The 23,483-nt window shown below is 43.8% G+C and overlaps 1 protein-coding gene across 3 annotated transcripts in view; it reads right to left on the reverse strand.

The window, feature by feature from the left end:
* BEAN1 (brain expressed associated with NEDD4 1) overlaps positions 1 to 23,483 on the reverse strand; it is a 42,779-nt gene that overhangs the window by 13,522 nt on the left and 5,774 nt on the right. For all 3 annotated transcript variants that reach the window (XM_081871967.1, XM_081871968.1, XM_081871969.1), the window contains exons 2-3: positions 15,875 to 15,950; positions 11,881 to 12,000 (exon numbers count right to left, since the gene is read on the reverse strand). In XM_081871967.1, the coding sequence (XP_081728093.1) occupies positions 11,881 to 12,000; positions 15,875 to 15,881 (127 nt within the window). In that variant the 5' untranslated portion in view covers positions 15,882 to 15,950. The remainder of the gene's footprint in view (positions 1 to 11,880; positions 12,001 to 15,874; positions 15,951 to 23,483) is intronic.

Here is a 23,483-nt window from a genome sequence, read left to right on the forward strand (position 1 = left end):
TTGATATGCTGTTCTATCTAATTCCTTCCCCCAATTTTTCAGAAGTTAAAGCTGTGTTGTATTATTGTGGCAAAGTACATTCCTGATCTTATCTCTCTATGGCGCAGGATGTACTTTGGCAAATATTCTGGAGCTTTATTTTTCCATATTAAGTTGCTCTTGGCCCTTTGAAGTAGTACTGTGTTTGTTTCGTTTAGCTAAGAAGTGATTACTTTTGATGAATATTGCATGAATGAAATTAGAGAAAGCTGATATGCACTTTTTGCCCATGTATTCCCTAACTCATAAGTTCATATCCTGTGTCATGTGTCTGAGTCCTCTATTATATCCCTTTTATTTGTTTTTATGCATTTCTATACTGCTCTTTTATTGGCTTTGGGTTATGTTTTTGTTTTAATGTTTTAATGACACATTGTTTGTTTTTTCAACTATAACCATGTAATATTTTTTTTAACATTAAGCGGTTTATAAATGCTTTTAAATAAATAAAATGAATGTCATGGTTGAGGTAAGGATAGTGTTTCAGCAGTTTCACTGAGTGCTATTTATTGCATTCTACCCTTTATCTTGGTCTCTGTTTATAGTACAATTTTGGTTGGTGTACATTCCATAAAAATTTCAAAACCCCATCTAATATCGCTGTGAGGGTTTAAGTAGAAGTCTGAAGTTATTTCTCCCTTCGCTGAGCTTCAGAGGTTAAAAGGTTTATGCTTTACCTCATCATTTATTAATTTTCATCACCAGATAACCCAAATAACCTTCATTTTGTGTGATCTAAATTACTTTGCATTTTCTCTTGGGCTCAATCCACTGGGGAATTCGCTTGCAACAAACCCCATCAAAACGGCTGAGCGGCTAAAGAGCGTAATAATCCATTTCTAGTGACTGGTGCCCCGAGTCAGCAAAGCCAGTTTTCAAGTTCTTCAGAATGCTACTTCAAACTGGATTTTAAACAAAACAATGTGGAGAGGAGGAGATACAAATATATCTCTTGGATAAGCTCACCCCTAAATTCCGAAGAAAAAAATTGTACCCTCAGAGAGAGAGAGATCGAGAGAGATATCAAAGAAGGGATTTCTACATGAACCCCTCCACAAGCTGAATGAACACATGGAGCAGGCTTGCGGGGGACTCTAGTCTAGCACAGATCACAATGTTCTCCTATCACCTGGATGTTCAAAGGATGGTTTGAAGGAATTCTATGCACATATGGATGTTCCACAATGCAAGCAAGGACTCTGCCCAATTAGAGTCCCTCCTCAGGTGGACAAACTCTACCCACAAACATCTGGATGCACACAGAACTGCATCCAACATTTGTAGAATGCAGACCTTGGTGAGGATGACAATGAGCAGGGCTGGATGGACCACACTGCACTGTGACCCCCACATCACACTTTCTTTCCCAGAGCCTGATGATACACAGAAGGAGGGCAACTGGCAGCCAGGACAGTTCTTTTTGCTGATGAGAGTTGTGGTCTAGAACACTTGGAGGGCACAAGGTTGGGGAAGGCTTCAGCCATGTACAGCTGAACATTTTTTTTAAAAAAATACAACCCACTGTGTACCAAAACCAATACCTGAGGCACTGCAACACAACTCTAAAACACATTAGTTGTCCTAAAAACATGAGAGCGGATACACAAAGCAATTCAACTGACAGGGAATAAAATTATTTCAATACTGAACTAGAAATACCACAAAATTGAAACAGTATGTTCACCCTAAAGCAATATGTTCACCCTAGAAAGACTGGCTGAACAACAACAAAAAGTTGTTGTCTGGTGCCAAAAATATATTAATGTAGATGCAAGAAGGTTCCGAGAGAGCGCATTCCATAGCTGAGAGGCCACAACCAGGAAGGTCCTGTTCCTTGTAGCCACCCAACAGAGTGAGGGGGCACTTGAAGGAGGGCTTCTATTATTGATTTAGGGGGTAGCCAAGATACATATAGGAAGAGGCTATCCTTTAGGTAGTGGGGGTCCCAAGTCATGCAGGGCTGTATTAGTCAAAACCAACACCTTGAGTTGGGTCCAGAAATGGATTGGGCACCAATGAACTGCTCTGTTGATAGGCATGAGACCAGGGGTTGGCAACCTAAGGCCCGTGGGCCACAAGTGTCCCATGGGGGTCATTTAACCGGCCCATGGACCCCCGTCGCCTGCTCAGTTGGCTCCTGTGCGCCGCACTAAACAGGCACAGGGCAGAGCTGGGACTGCATTCTGCGATGCTGGCCAGCTTCCCATTGGCTACAGGAAGCTCCTGCAGCCAATGGGAAGCTGCGCATGCCTCCTCTGTGCCAGAAGGAGCACCGGAAACAGCGTTTGCGCATGTGTGCACACGCGTGCACTTTGGCCCACCGCAGGATCTGCGGGACAGTGAACCAGCCCAAGCCACAAAAACTTTGTCGACCCCTGCATGAGACAATCACACTTTCTATTATAAGGGAAGCTAATGCCACACATAAAGTGGCTACTGTATATGTGACAAACAGCAAAAGCACATTGGGAAGGGTAAAAATTATTACAAGCCACACTGGAGGATCATGCAGTCAGTCCTGTGCATCATCTTTTCAGATATGATCACAACAACTTCCTGTTTTTCAGGATAAGTTCTACCTCCATAGCCATATTCTTAGCTTCTGCACATGAATTCCCATGCAGGGAATTGTGACACTGATTGACGGCTAAATAAGGGCAATCCCAACTTCACTGGCGTGATCATATGCTATGTGAGCTGATGCCACTTGACAAATCTGGGCCCTTCCTATTTGTTTTTGTCAGGGTTATTGGCTGCATTGTTCATTTATGCTTGCTCTATTTAGCACCCGAGGGTCCTTTTGAAATTCACCTTCGCATCTGCTATGCATCAATAAGTTCTCTGCTCAACTGCAATTTCAGCCTCCACTTTGTAATCAAATGCTTAATGAAAAGATAAGAGTGATCAACTTGAAGATGGCTGGGATAAAATGTTCACTTCTAATTAACGGTGACTCAAGGGTCATTCCAGGAAATGCTCCTGTTGAGCGTCTCTGTACATAGACTGAGACAAGCAAGTTGGAATCTTGTTACCGTGGAAAATTAATACAGGCAGCTTCTGCCAATCTAGGAAGCAACCAACCAGAATTCATATGAAGAGCCAGAAGAATTTCCGAGCCATTGCTTCTTTTTTCTTGTCCTCTGTAAGGGTGTAGTGCAGGGGTTGCTAAGATGGTGTGCTTCAGATGTTGTGGGCTACATCTCCCATCATTCCTAGCCAGCATAGCCAATAATCAGGGACGATGGGAGTTGTAGTCCAAAATGCATGGAGAGTACGACACTGGTTACCCTGTTAAAGTGGATAGATTGCAAGGACGTGCATTGGGGAGAATTATATTCAGGTCCCTGTTCAGTTGTGAGGCTTAATGGATGACCTTGAGCTAGTCACTCTGGGCTATAATGAATTCAGTGCAGATGAAGAAAATCGCATTTAAAAAACAGACAAACAAATGGGTTCTACCGCAAAATGTTATGAGCATGCTTGTTCCTTACTAGGCTTATCCCACCCCCACAATATGATGCTGTACTTTTGCAAACTTTTGATTCCCCCAAGCCTACTGATCACTTCCTCTTCTGTGTGGGTGATACCGTTTTGGCCATATAAACAATTAATAACACATGGATATTGAAACAATTACAATAAGAGATCTTACAAGAGATCTCTGTTTTTTTGTCTTCATTTTTTTAAACCTAAATTCCAAATGAAAGGGAAAGCGGAGCAGCACCAAAAGACAAAAAAGCAAAAGGGCAAAGAATTTTTCAACTGGTGTGACCCCCAGAATATATTGAATTTAATGCACATTGTCTTTTTTGACAAGATACATCTCCCCCCCCCCCAATACATTTGCCTGTTCCAGCAAGGAGTTTTCTCAGATTACCCCTTCTCACATGGAGTCTCCCAAAGGAGTTTAATCGAACCACTGAAAATCTCTGAATAAAAGCTGGTTGGCAAGACAGGTGACTATCAGGGCTGACTCTTGGCTCATGGAGGGCAGGGCAAGGCAGGAGCAACATCTAAGTAAGGCTGAGGGCAAGCAGGGGAAGCAGGGTCCCATAGTTGTTCAGAAAGGGAAGTGGGGGTGGAAAGGAAGCACCCAGGGTCAGCTCGAGACAGTTTGCTGCCTGAGGCAAAGACAGGAATGGCAGTTAAATCTTATTTCAGCTCTTGTAAGGGCTGACATTCTTGTCTGTTGCTGGCGAGTATAGGGCAGAGAGGGGGATGCTGAGGCCTAGGTGTCAAATGAGGCCCTCCAGACCTCTCACCTCAGGCCGTTTGAGCCACACCCTTCACCAGCCCTGCATTGCACCCTCCTTGAATGTTTTTGCTTGGCTGGAATGTGTCTTTGTACTGATAATGCTTCTTGCCTGCCCAGATGGAAGATAGTCACTATTCAAAAGCCACAATTATTGCTCTAGTCAATCTTGCCTCTGGCCCTGCCCGCCCTGAAATTTGCACAGAAGGGAAGGTGGCTCTTGGGCTAAAGAAGGTTCCCTACTCCTGGTTGAGGGGATGTGGGGCAGGCTGCACAGCACATACAGCTCTGTTCTTCAATACTTGTTGCTGCTTCCTGCCCATCAGCATTTGCTGCCTGAGGAAGGTGCTCATTCTGCCTAGTGATAGGGCTGGTCCTGGTGGCACCAAGCACCAGAGGAAGCAGAAGAAGAGGCAAAACCTCAATATGGTAGAGCAGAAAATCACGAATCTTTAATATTTTTAGTAGGCCTATGCAATACAGCTGTAGGCAAATAGGGAAACCATTTCAGACATCCTGCTGAATGTTAGGGGACACTGAGGACATAATTAGCAGGTGTGGCCCCTCCCATTCTCCACCTAAATGTATGGGGGGGGGGAACAACTGGAATGAACCAAGGCCTTCAGATTCTGCATCTGATTACAGCAATAGATCTTACCATATACAGTGGTACCTCAGGTTACAAACACCTCGGGTTACAAACACTTCAGGTTACAGACTCTGCTAACCTGGGAGGAGTACCTCAGGATGAGAACAGAAATCGTGAGGCAGTAGCAGGAGGCCCCATTAGCTAAAGTGGTAACTCAGGTTAAGAACGAACCTCTGGAATGAATTAAGTTCGTAACCAGAGGTACTACTGTATAATCTATCTTCACTTTGGCTCAAAATGTCAAAAATCCAGAGCCAAGAATTGTGCCTCATTATATAAAATCTCTCACTTTCCCTGTAGGCATGCAGTCCTTGCACAAAAGTTCACATGAGACAGTGGATAGAATGAGGTTCATTGTCTCTTGATAAATGACACTTGCGCATCCCCCCCCCCCCACGCGGTTTCCTGGTTATATAAGCTTTAAGACATGAACAATGCTGATAAAGACATGAATATGTACAATGAAAGACAGGCTGCTAAATTATCAGCTAAACAAAGCAAATGTTTTCCCCTTCAACATTGCCCTGGCACAACACAGATCTGAACAACTTTTTTTTTTTAAAAAGCCTTGATTTTATACTACTATAAAGTCTATTGCCCTGATCTCACCACTGTGATCCATGCAACAGTCACCTCCAGGCTTGATTATTGTAACTCGCTCTACGTGGAGCTGCCCTTGAAGCTGACCCAGAAACTCCAGCAGGAGAAGAATGCTGCGATGAGACTCCTTACAGGGTCTTCGCCGCAGGATCACATTCATCCAGTGCTATATCAGCTTCATTAGTAGTAGTAATAGTAGTAATAGTAGTAATTTCTTTTCACCCCACCCATCTGACTGGGTTGTCCCAGCCACTCTGGGCAGCTTCCAACATATATAAAACATAATAAAACCTTAAACCTTAAACCTTAAAACACTTCCCTATACAAGGCTACCTTCAGATGTTTCCTAAATGTTATATCCTTAACATCTGATGGGAGGGCATTTCACAGGGTGGGCACCACTACTAACTGAAGCCAATGCTACAGTCAAATTTTGCTTTCAAAACCATGTGTTCATATGCCCATCATGAACTGACATAGGGAGCGAGGTTGCACTGACAGGTGCTCATGGGAGTTGTAGTCTAAAGGGCTACAGATTGGGGAAGGCTGCTCTAAGAAGTCAGTAGAAGATAAACTACCATTTAACCGTTCTCCTCCCAAAGTTGGGTCCACAGGTAGCAAGACACTTGGCTGTACCCAATTAAGTTCTGTTCAGAAGACACCCATTGAAAACAACAGACCTAAGTTAACCATGGTTATTAATTTTAAGAGTCTACTGAGAGGAGAACCAACAGTGATTACAACCCTGGGCAACTGGCAAGAGGAGAGGGGAATCAAGGTTTTCCTACGCGGGTTATTTATAGTATTTGGCAGGAAATTGTATGTGTGCAAAATAAAGAAGTGTAGAGAAGTCTCATCTTTCCTAAGACTTTGTTTGGAGAGTAGCACTGCCCCATCATTATCATCAGCAGCATCGTCATTTCTTAAACTCGCTGTTAGCATTCCATTTCCATCTAATGAATCGCCTTGCCAATTTCGCCTTCCTGAACCGTTCCCACTGTAGCAACTGACTTCTTCCTCGGTAGAGACTGTGGTCATCTGGCTTCCTTGAAAAGCCGGAACAAAATGCTCTCCATCACTTCCTTTCATCTGGCCATTAAATAAATGAATACAGGATATTAGGTTAAGGCTTTAATGACTCAGCAGACCGGGGGTAATTTGGAAATTGCTTCCGATCTCAGCTGCGGTGATGCACTGCCAACATCCTTCTCCTGGCAATGTCTCTTTCTCCCATGGACACCCACCCACCCAATGTCTCCCAGATGTCTTGGCATATTGGGAAAATCTATTCATTCTTTGAGTCACCCATGTATGAATGCATTCTCAGAGAGGGGCAAAGGCAGACACGGAAGACATGCTTATATTAAAGTGAAGGCATTTGAAAGCATGAGTTTTCCTCCAGCCTATACAGAAAGTATCCACAGAGCAATATGATAGATTGGCTTAGCAAATTCAAAGTGAATCATGCTTCTGAGAAGACATGTGTGTGTAAGAAGGAAGTGTGAAATGCTATGCTGGATCAGACAAAGGTTTGTCTAGTATGACAGGTGTGTGCAGTCAGCAACCCTAGGACCTAATTACAAAAGCCCCCTGCAAGAGACCAGTCATGCAGCAAGAGTCCCTTTTGCAGCAGATTGCTCAGTGGGGAGGAAGAGGGAGACAGAGATGGGGAGCAGAAAAAGAAGAAGGGAGTAGCCCCATTCACCCCTGGCTTTGGCCCCACCCACAGTCAGCAAGCAGACTGACAGCTTACCTCTGAGGAAATGTGGTTCTTTATAGAAAAAAGGCTGGCAGCCACTGTAGGCTAGCATTCAGTTCAGCTGCCAACCAGATGATGCTTGAGAGCATCATCCTTAGAAGTGGGCCGTAGAAATGGGATCATCACTTCCATGGCCCACTTCCCAGAAGGAGGTATTCAGCTATATAAAGCCCCCATACACAGAGGTTCTGTTTAGCAACCGGTCATGTCCCCTGGCAGGATCAGCCTTGAAGCGTGTGAGACCTTAGCAAAAGAGGAAGATTTAGCACTGACAGGATTCCACAGGAGTCAGTGGACATTAATAACTCACCTTGGAAGATACCTAACATCAAAGAAGCTTCAGGTCAGGAGGAACCAATGCACCCTGGCTGGTTTTACCTCCTCATTAAGACGTCAAGCAAAGACACAGTGGCATGTCTGTATGGAGGTACAAGGTCCATTAGCAGCAGAAGGACACTCCCTGAACTCTTCTTGTGAGTAGGATGCTCAATTCCTCACGTGCTCTGCATAAGGGCCCTGATTACAAGCCAAGAAGTGGTGGGGCAGCCACACCAACCATTAAGCTGCTCAAATGAAGACAAACCAGTGCGGAAGCAACATCTCTTTTTGCCTCTGTTCCCTCTTGGACAGCACCCCTGCTGTTCTAAATCTCCTGAATTTTGACTTACTGGACAGTTCCTGATCTGTGTGGCATACAAAGTAACCACTCTTTCTCTGAGCCATGACCCTTTCCCTGAAAAATCCTTCCATGGTTTTGAGAAGTCCTGTAAACTACTGCCCTTCATCATATCTTGTGATAATGAATTCCATAATTCCTTACACATTGTGCAAATAGTTCAAGGTTCTTTATTTCAAAATATTTGTTTCAAAATTACAGTGGTACCTCTGGTTACGTACTTAATTCGTTCTGAAGGTCTGTTCTTAACCTGAAACTGTTCTTAACCTGAGGTACTACTTTAGTTAATGGGGTCTCTTGCTGCTGCCATGCAATTTCTGTTGTCATCCTGAGGTAAAGTTCTTAACCCGAGGTACTACTTCCGGGTTAGCGGAGTCTGTAACCTGAAGTGTTTGTAACCTGAGGTACCACTGTACTTACAAAGATATAAAACATAATAAAACACACTTATTACAGATAAAGAAATACAAAGTATAGCAATACAAAAGTTAGCAAAATCATTAAATTGCCTCCCAGAGTTTAAAAGAAGACATGTTCAGCAGCAGTCTAAAAATGGGAGGACTTCTCTAGGAGAGTTCCAGAATCACAGGGCCAGCACAAAAAAAGACACTGTCACTGGTACTAACCAACTGGAATATCTGAAAACAACAAGGCCAACAAGGGTTGGACCTTAAGCCTTTAGGACACCTGTAAGGGAGTCTAGGCTGAGAGAAAGTAATGAGTCCAAGCTCATTCAATCAGCTCCAAGTCTACATGAGGATTTGAACTCAGGTCTCCACTCCAAAGTGCTATATGGGGAATGGCCATAGCTCATGGGGGGAGCATCTGCATTGTATACAGAAGGTTCAATCCCTTGCATCTCCAGGTATGGCTGGGAAAGAACCCTCTCTAAAATGCTGGACAGCCACTGCCAGTCAGTGCAGACAATATGGGGCTAGGTGGGCCAATGGTCTCACTCAATATAACGCAGCTTCCTATGTTCCTAAGCACCATACTGCACTAGCAAAATACTTTGCAAACCAGGTAAATGAAAACATGCAATTATTTAAACATGCCACCCCTAACTTCTGAAAGCATTATAGTTCCAGGACTGCATTTTGCTTTCCCTGAACCTGTAGGTTGGTTCTAACACAAGGAAGTGAGGCAGATAGAATGGGACTTGCCCAAGTGTTAGAATATGTGAGCAGAGTTTGGCCATCCACCCATCGAGGAAACCTTCGGGTCTAAGACCTGCTGACATAACTCCTGAAAGGGTGGACTCACATAACCAGGAAATCTCTTCCTGAAAGCCCACATTGTTAGTTGGCATTGTTAGTTCCAGAAATGGCCAATGAAGGACTTCCTCCCAATGCAAATATCAGGATCAGATGAGGGATTTCCTTAAACTGGCTGCTGGAAAAGATTGCATTGCCCCTCCCCTGTAGAGATCCTGATAATTATCAGCTGCCTTCAATTTGAAGCAATTTACATTACATCCCCATCCTGGGTGCATGCTAATTGCAGAGACACATTAAACATCTCATGCAGTTTCGCCCTTAAGTACGCTCTTTTCTTAAGTGCACAGAACAAATGTTAGAATTAGGAAGGATGGAGTGGGGAGGAGTAATACAATGGGGAAGGAATTGGCATGCAATGTGCTTTTACGGATGTGAACGGAATCCCAGTCAGTCAATGCTGTGCTCTATAAAATTGCCAGCTGGTTGCAAATACCATTAATTGATCCTATTACAAAAGTGCCTGACTCATTATGCAGTAAAGAGTTTACTTGTGAGTAGCACATGGAGGATTCAGCTGACATCTGCTGTCTTGCTGAAGCCATGCACACTCCATACTGAATTCTGTCTTCTGTCAACGGTAGGGATATTTCAAGCAAAAAACAAACCCATACATAGATGCATAAAAAGAAAAATCTAAAAGACAATTATATTTGTTAAAAACTAGATTAAAACATCCCACTCAAGCAAAAGGGCCATAGATAATTAAAAGTCAATGGCCTGATAAAAAAATTAATGTTTTGCCTAGTGTCTAACAATCTGTAAACAAAAACGTCAGGCCAGCCTCCCCGAGGAGAGCATTTCACAAGTGGGGAGCCACTACGGAAAAGCCTGTTTTTGTGTTGACTCCCTCTGGACCTCTTGTGGGGGCTTCAGATAACTATTGTAGGGTCCAGGTCAGTTCATAGGTGATCCTTCTGGGATCCTGATCTGCAGAAGACTTTGTAGTTCAAAACCAGCACATTGAACTGATTCTGGAAACTGACTGGAAGCCAGTGCAGTCAGGCCAGGGTCAGTGTTATCTGCTCAGACTGTCTTGCTCAGATGAGCAACCTGGCCACCGAATTCTGCACCAGCTGCATTATCCAAGGCATCTACAAAGGCAGCCACAAGTAGACCACATTACAGTAATCTAACCTAGAGGTTACTATCCCTGTCCAAATCCGGGCAATTGAACTCACACTTTTCCATCCATTGGGAGGCACTTGCACTCTGTGTTGTTGTCCTTTTCCCTCAATTAGTATTTCCCCACATTCCCTTCATTCAGGAAATCTGAGGTCCACTGTGGGCAGGAATGCAGGTGTTTGTTCACTTGTGCAGGTGGACAAGTTGTCTGATATGCCAGATTTGCACAAAACAATAGGTTAAAAAAAGGTGTTGTGCCCAGCCACACCAGCAGTGGAGTGAGAGATGGCACCCAGCAAAATCTCACCACACAATTTATTTATTTATTTATTGAATTTATATACCACCCTATACCTGGAGGTCTCAGGGCAGTTTACAGAAAAGATCACAATATATTAAAATAATAACAATGACCCAATAACCCCCTGCCCAAATAAAACATTTAATAATAAGAATAAGAATTTTATTATTTATACCTCGCCCATCTGGCTGGGTTTCTCCAGCCACTCTGGGCTGCTTACTGCATATATCAAAACATAATAAAACATCAAACATTAAAAACTTCCCAGTATAGGGCTGCCTTCAGATGTCTTCTAAAAGTTATGTAGTTCTTTGTCTCCTTGACATCTGAAGGGAGGGCGTTCCACAGGGAGGGCGCCACTACTGCGAAGGCCCTCTGCCTGGTTCCCTGCAACTTCACTTCTCACAGTGAGGGAACCAGCAGAAGACCCTCAGAGGAGGACCTCAGTGTCTGGGCTGTATGATGAGGGTGGAAACGCTCCTTTGGAAATACTGGGCCAAGGCCATTTAGGGCTTTAAAGGTCAGCACCAACACTTTGAATTGCACTCAGAAACACATGAACAATGTGCTTCATCATGCCCACAGCTGGTTAACTTGAGATTTCATGTTGGATTCCCCCCTTACTGGATCAAATCCACTGTTTAACTGCCTTTTTTGGGGGGAGATGATCTACAACTTCAGAAGAATCACACGGTACAGCCATATTTGGGTGCATGGCTTCAGAATGATGAAAGTGGTGAGGTCACATAATTAAATGCTCCCCTGTCTCAAGAACTCCCTGCTCAGGGGCAGCTGCAGTTAACAGATTATGGGGAAGGTTAGGCTAGCCTAGAAAGAGTTCTCTCTAATGCGCTAACTTTCCTAGTGGACGGTATTATTGACACGCAATCCTAGCATTTTGAAGCTGTATGGTCCAAGGCGGGCTGTGCCATGATTCTTCTCAATACATTTCCTAACTTTTTCACAGTGTTCAAAGGGAAGTCCAACCACCGTAGACATGCATACCTACATGAATGGCAATCATGTCTGATGTTTTACTGTGTTTTTATATATGCTGTAAGCCATAATAATAAGAAGAAGAAGAAGAAGAAGAAGAAGAAGCTATAGAGGTACCAGCCAAACCACCTGGACCCATCTAAGGTCTCTGGTCTGGTCAGTATGAATATAACTGATCCCACTGAAGAATATCCTGAAGGATTACTCACTTGAACAGGTGATCTTGATGGACCCATAGTCTTTGCCACAGTTCTTCTTGAAGTGGCAACGCAGGCAGTTCAGCAGGCACTGAAGTTCCTCCTTTCTGCAAGGCTGGATGCCCTTTTCATCTGGGGGGAAAAGAGGAAGGAAAAAAAGGGGGGCAGGGGCAGGTTGATCAAGCAGTGAAATATGTACATTAACAAGGGTTCAGATCTTTGCAAGACTCATTGCTTGGATGAGAATTTTGTTTTGCTGTCTTCCATACAACTCAGGAGCAAAAATCAGGCTTTGCCTTTCCTTTTATCAGTCAGCGGGAAAACAGTGCAGGACTCAAGCAAACCTCTGCTAATTTGAATTGTGTCTCTAAGCTTGGGCATTGTGAAATTCAAAAAAGTGCAAATTTGGAAAGATAATGTGTGAAATGAATCTCAGCTATCTTTCCAAATTAGTACTTTTTTTTAGGAAGTACGAGAAAGGTATGTTTACATTAAAATGTGAATGCCAACCACCACCATCTTTAGTCACGGGTGATGGGAGGCCACAGTGCAATCTAAACCTCTGCAAGGCCACAGGTACTTCATCCCTGCCATGAAATATTCTTGGGGAAGGGTGTGGGGAGTAACCAGTCTCAGAAATTGTCTCCCTGCCTCTTTAAGCCCCAGGCAGACAGAGAAATCACATCTCTGTCTTGGCTGGCTCAGCATTCACAGCTGGGCCCTGTTTTCTGCTGCCAACATTCACTGGCCGTTGGAAGGCAGAGGGCACATGGGGCCCTGGGCACCTGCCAGTTTTTCTAGGGTGGGCTTGGGTGGGAATTCATTTTGATATCCCAATATTTTGGAATGTATCCAGTCCTAGTCCTACTCAGAACAGACTCAATGAACTTAAAGAAAAATACCTTAGGTAGAGTGGGATTATATGAGTTGGTGGTATATACATAAATCAAATAAATACCGGCATCCTTGCCACCCCCTGGGCTCAGGCTACCTTCCTCTCTTAATACTTTGGCACCATGCAATGATGTAATGGAATAATTTGAAAGTGAAAATAAATGAGAGGCTGACCACAAACCAACTGCTCTTTGCAATCAAGGATTAGGAGACTGGTAGCCCAGCCTTCAGCCAGCCGTGCAAAAGGCAGGCTGCCTAAATCAGGTTTTTGTTTCTCTTCCAGTCTATTTAATTCAAGGCCTTTGTGTCAGCTTTCATAGCCCAAAGCCCATGCAGTTAGGCGTAATTGTTTGTGATTTGCAATTCTCCATACAGCTGCTCCAGCAGAAGATGTCAGTACCCCCAATGCATTCCCCAAATATCACTGTCTCTGACCACACGCTGGTTTTGTATGGCACAGGCTTGCAGAAACCTGGAGGCCCAGCTTTGCATGGAGACCCATAATGAGATCAGTTTGGCTTCTGTGCTTTTAGCACTTGGCGGATAAACGTTCTCTGCGCAGCCAAGTCATTAGTAGCAGGTATCTAAAAGTCAGAATCTTGGAAACAAGGGCATTTCCCCAACAAGTACAGTGTCGACTCAGCCTCCTCTAAGTCACACAACATATATACCCCAATCTAGCACTCTTTACAGGAATATTAAAAAACCCCAAGACAAGACTGTCTTACAAATAGCTGCCCACAAACTTACTAACTAACCTACAACTATTTGAGTAGCCACAAATACTTAACGTCCACAAATTTTACGATGGCCCCAAAGTGAAAAACGATATTCCAGTCTGCAATAGGTTTTATTTATTTTTTGGTGGGGAGAGTTTGAACTTTATTGCTAGCTGGCAAGAAACAGTACTGAGGTGCTATGAAGGTTGTTTTGGAAAGACTGGTGCTGCTTTAGACGACCACAGTGTCTGCTTGCTTTCCACCTGCTCAAACTGTAGGTTCCTAACAACACAGGCTGATCAGCAGAGCAGCAGGCAGAAACACAGAAAAACACGTGTTTTTGAGAACACACAGCTAGTCCTGAAAAAGCATCCTTCTCCCTTCTCCACAAAGCAGCAGCTAGTTATTACAAAAGCAATTCAGGTTTCTAGTACTCATCTCTCCACTAGGAAAGTGACCCTCTGAATCTTTAGAACTTCCTACTGCTCAGAGAAGTGCAGATTACAACAATTCCCTTTATTTGCAAAGTTTAGGGATGAGTATGGATTCTTATGTAGGTAAAATAGTGCCATCCATGCAAGAGGGAGATATCAGCAAACTTGGGGGAACCTCATGTTTTGCAGAAATCTCAAATATCTTATTTGGTAAAAAAAAAATCTAATACCCAATGATGACTGGGCATGTTCAGTAGACACTGAATACTGAGTTGCTGTTGGAGCAAAAGATGGAAAACTGGATAGGGGGGATGGAATGGAGTTTCCTGGAAAAGAGCAGAGCTAGCTATAACCCTGAATAGGAATATTCCATTTTTATGGATTCACAAGGCCCTTTCTCGTCTCAGTATGCAATCTTATTGCTGATATAAATCGTATCGTATTCAAGATTTGCCTGCTTCATGTCTCGTCTGTGCAATAACCTGATTAGTTTCCAAAGCCATATGAAAAAATCCTCACCTTCTTGTTGTTGCAGCCGCTTTCCTTCCCACCCCCACCTTCTCCTTATTATAAAATGCTCTTTGGCTTCACAGTACATGGAAGCTGTGTTTGAAAATAAAATTGCACCAAAGCTATCAAAACAGGTCTCTGTTGTATTAATTGGAAGTGTTAGAGGAGGGCTCTGGGGAATGATATGATATTTAAGGGAACAGAAGGCACAAAGTGTGACTTGTTTAGAATCTGATGGCAGAGGAAGCTGAGGCAACCTCAAAGGAGGCAAGCAGGAAGTGACCCAGAAACATACGTCCTCCTGAATCAATTCACAACAGGTGCAGAATATCAGAAAGTTCTAAATTAGCTGCCTATGCCTGGGGACCAACTAGAATCACAGTGTTGAGTTGATTAACTGGTCAGCTTTATCAACACAAATTTAACAACTAAAAAGATCTGGCAAAATGCAGTTATTTATTTAATAATTTTAAAGCACCACTTAATATTTTAAAACCTCTAAGGGGTGTATAACATTTAAAACAATCTGAAATACAAAGGAAGATAAAATAAAACCAGTAAACTCATGGTACAAAAACCATATAAGAACAGGAATGCAGGGCATCCAAACAAGCAAATAACAACAACAGGGTCCAACCTTAAGGGTCAAGGGAGGCCTGAGCAAAAAGTCAAGTCTTTACAATACATCAGAAGCAAATGACGGAAGGGTGGTCCATAGTACAGGGGCAACAGTGGAAAATGCACGTTTTTAGGTTACAGCTCTCTGATATTCTGTAGGGTGCAATGTGGTACCACAGGTACAATTGCTCCAGTTGACTCAAGGGTCCCCAAGCAATAGTAGCTCCAAGGAGAAGATGAACCTAACTCATTTCCAGTAAACCTGTCAGCAACAGATTCTGCCCGTGGCTCCCTGATCTGTGACCTTTGCCAGGGAACTACCAACTCCTCTGAAGATGAAGAAAGTTCTGAACAGCTTCCAAGGACTATATCATGGCAGCCTCAAGCCCTGCCAACTAGAGCACTGGTCAGTTGGTGCTCTCAGAATGTGTGGCTTCAGTCTTGATCCTCCAGGGGAGACTGTAAAGCTGTGGAAGGTGCTGCAGGCCATTGCTGAGGCAACTTGCTCCTCTCGTTCTTCACTGTAGGATCACTGTCCAGGGTCCTGAAAATCTTGCTTCTGTTTCCCAACTCAGCACCATTCAGAATCCTGACCCCATCCAGGCACAAAGATGACTTGGCCAGTCCCACCTCTTTCTCACCACCACTTTTCTCCAGTGATGGCTACTGCTATGGGTCAGGACACTACGACAGTCTTACACACTTCAATCAATAGGAAAGACAACAAAGGAAAGGAAATACTGGGTGACAAGCAAAAATGGGAATAGAAGACTAGGAAAGCTGAGGATAACGAGGGATGAATATAAGCAGAGAAAATTTCTATGTACTTACGGTTCATTTCAGCTGCGGATGAGGACAACACAGGTAAAGCCAAAGGCTACAGAAATGGTAGGTTTTGAAGAGGGATCTGAAGGAAGAAGGAGACCCAGCAATGATACATCTGCTGTGTGAAAATCTGAGAACATTTTCCATGCTTCAACGAAGACCGTATTAGTCATGGTGAGGCAGCTGGGCACCAGCATAAAATCCTAAAAATGATTCTCTGAACCCTCTGCCCCCCCCCTTTTGCCTTTCTGTTCAAAACAGCAAATCATCCAGGAGAAATCACTCACCTCCCATTTAATAAGAAATAATAACCATTTTGGAGTCATTGCTGAGCCTCAGCAAGCAATATATATTTCTAGGCTGAGTCCTTGACTGATGTTTAAGACACCTCTGAGCAGAACAACACCACAGTTCAATATGGAACTGGAATATGCTCTTAATCCCTCTAGGAATCCATACAGACTACGAGTGCAGGAAGGATCATAAAAGTGTTCTCTGTGAAGGACATGACACTCTGGAGGGCTGCAGAGCTTTCTCAACAAGTCATTTCCCATGAAGGATTCAGCTGCTCAAAGGCAAGCCACGGTTGATTCATTCTGGACTGGTTCAGATGTTATGTTGGGATACAAGGATGCTAGAGGAGGGTTGTATTTTGAGGTATATTATGCCAGAATCTTTCTGTTGCTAGAATCTGAGTGAGCACACCAGGCTCTATAGCATAAACACACCCTTTAGATCAGCTTCCCCCATCCTAGTGCCCTCCAGTTATTGCTGGATTACAGTTCCCATCATACTTTACTATTGGCCATATTGTCTGGGGCTGATGGGAGTTGGAAGTCCAACAACGCCAGAAGGACTCCACCTTGGCTACCCCTGGGTTAAATAAACAACAGTTCCAACAAGCTCAGAAATTATGGGAAACTGGTTAGTTTAAAAATCAGAAGCAATTTTTTCTGTCTCCTTCATGCAAAAGCGGAGGAGAGGGGATGCTTGCCCCAGTTTGTTTACAAACCCTAAATTCTGAGGGAATGTTGGGGTCCATCAGGGCTTCAACACATCCCCCCAAGCAGACAAGCTACATCAGCTCTGGAGCTGGAGTAATTTATTTCTCTCCCACTGGAAACTGGGAGCATGTTGGGGGCCTATTAGGAGAATATGTAGATTCACAGCCCCTCGGGGCACAACCCTTAATCACTCCTAGAATGCTTCCTCTGACACTGGAGAGAAGCCAGTTGTGGACTTTTCTGTAGCCTTTCAATGGGGGCATCCAATGTTGGATCTCCCTTTTGAGGGTAGATCCATCTCTCTTTCCTTGGAGAGAGAAAGATGTGGTTGTTCTTACAACTCATGTGATACCCTCCCGGGGCCCCCACATGATTTCAGTCTGAAAAGTGGTTTATAAATCTTTTAATAACATTTAAACCACGACATCCCCTCTCAAATGTTAATAATTTAAGAGACAGCCAAATTTGCACAATTATTCCTAAACTGAGGCTCTCAGGAATCTGAATCCTAAGCCAAATATCTACGTAATTATTTAAAGCAGGTGTGGGGAACCTTTGGTCTTGCAGAGGTAGCATGACTACAATGCCCATCATCCTTGACCACTGGCCATGCTTGCTGGGGCTGATGAGAGTTGCAGCTCAGCAACATCTGGAGGACTAAAGGTTCCCCCCACTCTTTTCACCAATATAGCTGAGGCAGCATACGTTATGAAAATGGTAAAATCCAATTTGCAATTTTTAAAATGGTTATTTAAAAACATCAAAGCCAGCAAGGGATTAACCCTCCCCCCAAAAATTAACAATATAAAGAAACAAAAACTGCAGCATCTAAAAGCCACAATATAAGATAGAGGAACGGCAATAAGAACGACAAATCAAACATTAAAAAGCCTGCTGCCGTTTGCCGCCTTAAAAGCAGCTAAGTTTGGCACATCAGTAAGTCTGCAAAGGGCACTCTTGAAAAAGGCATTCCCCTGTGCCTGCAGGACTGCAAAAGCAGAGCCTAGCTATCAAAAAGGCTTACATAGGAGATGGGGGTCCTGCAGGGATGGTGCAACTAATCCTCTTAAGTTACAGCAGGGGTTTTCAGCCAGAGAGCTGCATTCTCTCATAGGCAACATTCAGGGGGCCACAGGCAGGGCCAGAGGCCAAAGTGAGTGAGCAACTGGTGCAGAGGTTTCCATGTATACCCCACCATTTCTCTATCCTCCACACAGGCAAACAGGAGGTACTATCCCAATTCAAGGACATATTCCACTCTGGCCAAAATACTCAAGAAATGTGAGTAGCAGGGTCAGAATCGGGTGCATAGCCTCTGGGTGGTGTGGACTGGAAAGAGTCAAACCCCTGGTCCTGAGGTTCTGCCACCCCTGGATTAGAACCTCCACTTGTCACATTCTGAGTTTCTTCTGCACTTCCTACGGAACCACTGAGAACACACACAGCCTGTAGCTTATATGCTCCTAATGCCAGTCCAGAGTGGTGCTCTTGGTCACTGTAGGCAATGTAGGAAGGACATGCAAGTGGAAAAAGGGTCTCTCTCACTCACTCATTGTGCTGTGCATCTCATTTTCCCTACCTGGAATGTGAGAGGGAGGCTGTACTTTTTACCAGAGGTGACAGGATTCACACCTACAGTGGAAGTGCATTCACTAAGGAAGGGAAGAAGAAGAAAAAAAGAAGAAACTGAAGAAAATGAGGGCACCAACCCCGCTCATGGATTTCGCTTGCAAAACAAAGGAAGGCACAGCCATCGCCACACAAGCTTTCACCATAAATAAAAAACCCTTGCCTCATTCTTACAGTGTTCAGTAGTCACAAGCAATATTTAATAAATGGTGATGATGATGAAAGAGGAACGGAGGTTCTAGAACAGTGGTTCCCAAAGTGGGAGGTACCTGGGAGGTGGGCTAGAGGCAACCTTGGGGTTACCTGGGAGGTGGGCTAGAGGCAAGGGTGCAGCAGGAGGATGCTGGAGGTGTAAATGACTATCAGACTTTGAAAAACTGGCATCAAACTGGACCAATTTCATCAATTTTGTTGAATTAACTGAACTAGTTTTAATTGGATTTTGAATATACATGAAATTAATTGTTACTGTTTTGAATTTTATTGTGTTATTATCTTCCCTTACAGGGTAGGGTATGGGGCACTGGGGATAAGGTTATGGAACACTTCTTGTCATTATGCAACAGCATCAATTTTGAAATCATGGTTGATGTACCTAAGGGAAGAGGACAAGGTCTGTATAACTACCCTGACCTGTCTTTGGCAACCTGGTGCCCTCCAGATTGCCTCCATCATCACCATGCTGGCTAGCGCTGATAGAAATTGGAGTCCAACAACATCTGGAGGCAATTTCATTCTGTTACGGGGCAGTCCTATACATAACAATTCAGAAGAAAGCCCCATTTCTTTTTGGTAGGGCTTATATATATTGGATTGCAGCCTTAAACTACTTGGCTGCTCACGAATTGGAGGAGAAAAGAAACAGCAAAGAGACAAATCCGCCAGTCCAAGCTAAAATCAGTTATATGACTCAGACCACATTCTAATTAGTGTAATAGGAAAGGAGTTATGCCTGGCAAAATGTTGATACCTCTCCTGCCAACTTGCCAGACTTGTGCAGATTCCACAGTGTGCAAGTCATCCTTGACACAAGTTCAATGCAAGGCAATCAGAAGCTACCCTCAAATGACCTTGACTGCACAGGCTGTGACTTTGGGGCAATGGGAAGATGTAATTATTGGCTTTGGCAGATACTTTCCCTGCTTCTGTACTGTGCTTTGCTTGGGACAGGTTTGTAACAGGGGGAAAAAACTTTGCGTGGTTTTGTCTTGATTTTTTTTTTTTGCAATGTTTATGTTTAATGAAAATAATAAAAATTGCTTAAAAACAAAAAATTAAAACCAGGTGAAAATGGGCACCGCTCATTAAGGTGGGCTAGAAATATTGTAAATAAATGAATTCAAGATGAAACCAAGAACACAATGAATAAAATCCAAAAATGGGAAAATAGGCAGTACACCTTGGTAAATACATAAAAGCGGCAAGAGGACAGAGCAACAACTCCACTCCCCCATGGGAAAGTGGAACAAAACAGAACAATAAATAGGCAGCCAGGCAGCATGAAAGTCAGGAGCTAATTGGACCCCATAAAAACCAGATCACATTTGCTAAAAGATTTCTGAAAGAGACAAGTTTTGGCTGGACGCCTAGAATAATATAGTGTATGGGAGGTGATTCCATCAATCCTTGGCATCTCCAGATAGAGTTGGGGGAAGAATCTCTGTTTAAAACCCTGGAGAGCTGATGACAGTCAGCGTAGACCAGGGACAAGCTCCTGTTTCAGCCAGAGGGCCTCACACCCTGCTGTACAACCTTCCATGGGCCATATGTGAATTATGGGTGTGGCCAGCAGCAAAAGTGGATGGAACTACCATTAACTTTACCTTGATATGGTAGACTAGTTTCTATGCCTATGCATACAACTCTCTCAATCATCCACCCAGAGCAAGAGAAACTTGCTTGTTTTTGCCACAGTCTGGCAAAACCACTCAATGAGGGTGGAAAGTAGGGCCAGTGGGGGTCAGGACCGGCCCAAGACATTTTGGCGCCTGAGGCAAACCACAAAATGGCACCTCCTCCTTCCCAGTGAAGATCTACATCAGGAACAAGGAGGAAATAAAGATCAGGATCTGCTGCACCTGTCACCTAAGGTGGCTGCCTCCCTTTGCCTCATGGGTAGACTGGCCTTGGTGAGGGTTGTATCAGGGAGTTCCAAGGGCCAGACAGAGGCCTGGAGAACCGCATTTGGCCCCCAGGCCAGAAGTGCCATACCCTAGTGCAGATTGGCCAAATGGATCTGTGGTATCTGTCTCGGTGTAAGGCAGATTTCTATGTTCATTCAGCAACAGCTCCTGGAAAGAGGCCTCAAATGCAGAACAAATGAAAGCAGCCCTTAAGATGCCCTGGTCTAAATCTCTTTAGGCTTTAGATATACCAGATATTTATTTGGTCCAATGTGCTGAGTCCTGGCACCCTCAGACCAAATTCAGTCTTGCACATATCTGCGGAGCAAGCAGAGCAAGCTTCAGACTGGGCAAACGTGTCTGTTGCTTCCTGCAGCAGCGTCCAGCTTACAGAGGGATTATTCTGTCTTGCTGGATGAAGGATTTGGTTGGGCAGGACTTAAATGCTTTCTCAACCTCTGGCCTCTCTGGTTCCGGTTTCTGGAGCCCCAGATTGCAGAGGCGCCAGCTGTACAAGCAGGCATGATCTGGAAAAGGCGTCGAGCAGGCAGTGCCTTGCGTGCATTTAATCAAGAAGGTGCCAAAACTGGAGCAGAATTCCTTGTGGAAAGATTCTCAGCTGGCTCTTAAAGGCCCTGCTCCCAGATGGGTTAAGAGCATGGGAGCTAAGCAGCAGCTGCTTAATTAAGAAGCTCTGCCCTTCACAGTCACGTATGCCACTTCTTTCAAGGCCAAGGGAAGCGCTGCAAATGCTGCAAAGCTCAGAACCAGGAGACAGCGAGGAAAGACAAGACTAGGACTCAGCCACTGTTTAGTAAGTAGAAGACCCCAGGTGCAACTGCCAGCATTCCCAGGGCTACATCCATGCCATACATTTAAAGCAGAGTCATACCACTTGAACTGCCATGGCTTCCCTCAAAGAATCTTGGGAACTGCTGTTTCTTAAGGCTACTGGGAACTGTAGCTCTGTGAGGGGTAAACACTAAAGCAGATCTGTATGTATTAGGGCTAATCCATAGTGGATGGTGGCACCCACCTGACCTCCTGACAGCTGAGTCACCGCTGCTTACTGGGAAAGAGAGTGGGGAGGTGACAGGGAGGTCAGCATGGTAGAAACGTACTACCAGGAGGGCTGAATTGGCTCTGTTGGTGCTTTTGCGCTGTGCCAACCTCACCACTACCTTGCCTTTTCCTTCCCAGCAAGGAGCAACAATTAAGTTGTTGGGAGGTCAAGTGGGCGTGCCACCCAAAACCAGGTCTGTTCCTTCAGAATATGCTGTTCCTGACCTAAGTGTCAAGAATTTAAGCTAACCCATACTGAAATTAAACACAAAATCCATGTTCAAATATTTCCTTTCTGGGAACTGAGGACTACCAAGTGTTCCAAAATAAGCAACTGAGACACATTCTTGTTCAGGGAGCAACCTAAATGGACTACTTGTTGCTGAACTACAACTCAGCCACAGCAAGGAGAGAAAGGGGGGAAATCCTTTCTTTGGTTTTAGATGATGTAGTTGAGTTTTGTGTTTGTTTTCTTATAAGAGGTATCTATCCTTACCTGGCATTCCTCCTCATAGAGGAAGGAATGCCTCTTAAGATGGCAGAGACAGGAAATCTGCATCCCTCAAGAAGTTGCATGCCTACAACTATCAATCCTCTCTGTTGGCCATGCTGGCTGGAGCTGATGAGAGTTGGAGCCTGCAGGGTGTGAAGGACTACAGGTCCCGCACCTCTCTTTTACATATTTATGATAAAATAAAGACTTAATGTAGTCAGCAAACACAAATTCAATATTAGTCCATATTATTTTAAAAGAATCATATTTTGTGTCCTTCTCACCAGTCAGCAAATAAATCAACATGAATCTGTACTATTTAGTCATCATCATCACCATCCAAATCTTACATAAGATTCTAGATTGCACCCAGTACTGCAAATGGTGGCAGGAAATCCTGTACCTCCAAGTTCCAATTAATTATGAAGTTACTCCATCTTCCAATAAACTTTTTGTGTGTCTGTGTTCTCTAACACCGACATAATTTGTTAATTCGATCATATCCACAATAACAGAATTTTATATTAACAAGATGTCTCTTCCCCCTCTTGCTTATTGTCTCCTTTCCGCTGTAAGAATAGCATGTTCTAATCATCTGCTGGGATTATTGGTCTGACATAACAAAATAATACAGTTAAAGGGTTCAACGATAGGGTTCATGCTATTTCCTTTATGTGATTAAGAACTGGCTTCCAAATGTTATGACCCTAGGACATGTCCAGTAAATATGACCTATATCTGCTTGCATTGAATTACACTGCCAGCGGTTATTATTAACCCCAGGGAAAGTTCAGTTGGATCTCAATAGAGTAAGACACCACCAGAATAACAATTTGTAAGAGCGTTCTTTAAGATTCACACTTTGGCATTCACACTTAAAGAGGCCTTTAATGGTGGTAACCAAGTTCTAAACCCATTTTTAAATAGCTGCAGAAATATTCTGCTGTAACTCTTTCCCCCTGGCTATCATGTGTGTGTATAGGATTGCACTGTAATCCTATTCACACTTACCTGGGAGTCAGCTCCATTGAACTCATGGGACTTATTTATTAGATGACAGTAAACGTCCAGCTTCAGCCGTGCTATAGCTATTCCAAGGTCATTCCCTGGTTCTCTAGTGAATCAAGACCTTTGCAGTCATACTCACACTCACACTCACACTCACACTCATCATCACTGTTGTTATTGTTATTTTATTGCCTTCTGGGCATATGTTTCAAGGCAATGCACAAAATTCAGAACAAAACTGCTAAAAGCAATAAAAGAAGTAGAAGTAGAGAAATTTCAAAACGACCCAAAGCAGA

This window comes from Podarcis erhardii (assembly GCF_964252035.2).
Source record: "Podarcis erhardii genome assembly, chromosome: 7".
Taxonomy (NCBI): Eukaryota; Metazoa; Chordata; class Lepidosauria; order Squamata; family Lacertidae; genus Podarcis; species Podarcis erhardii.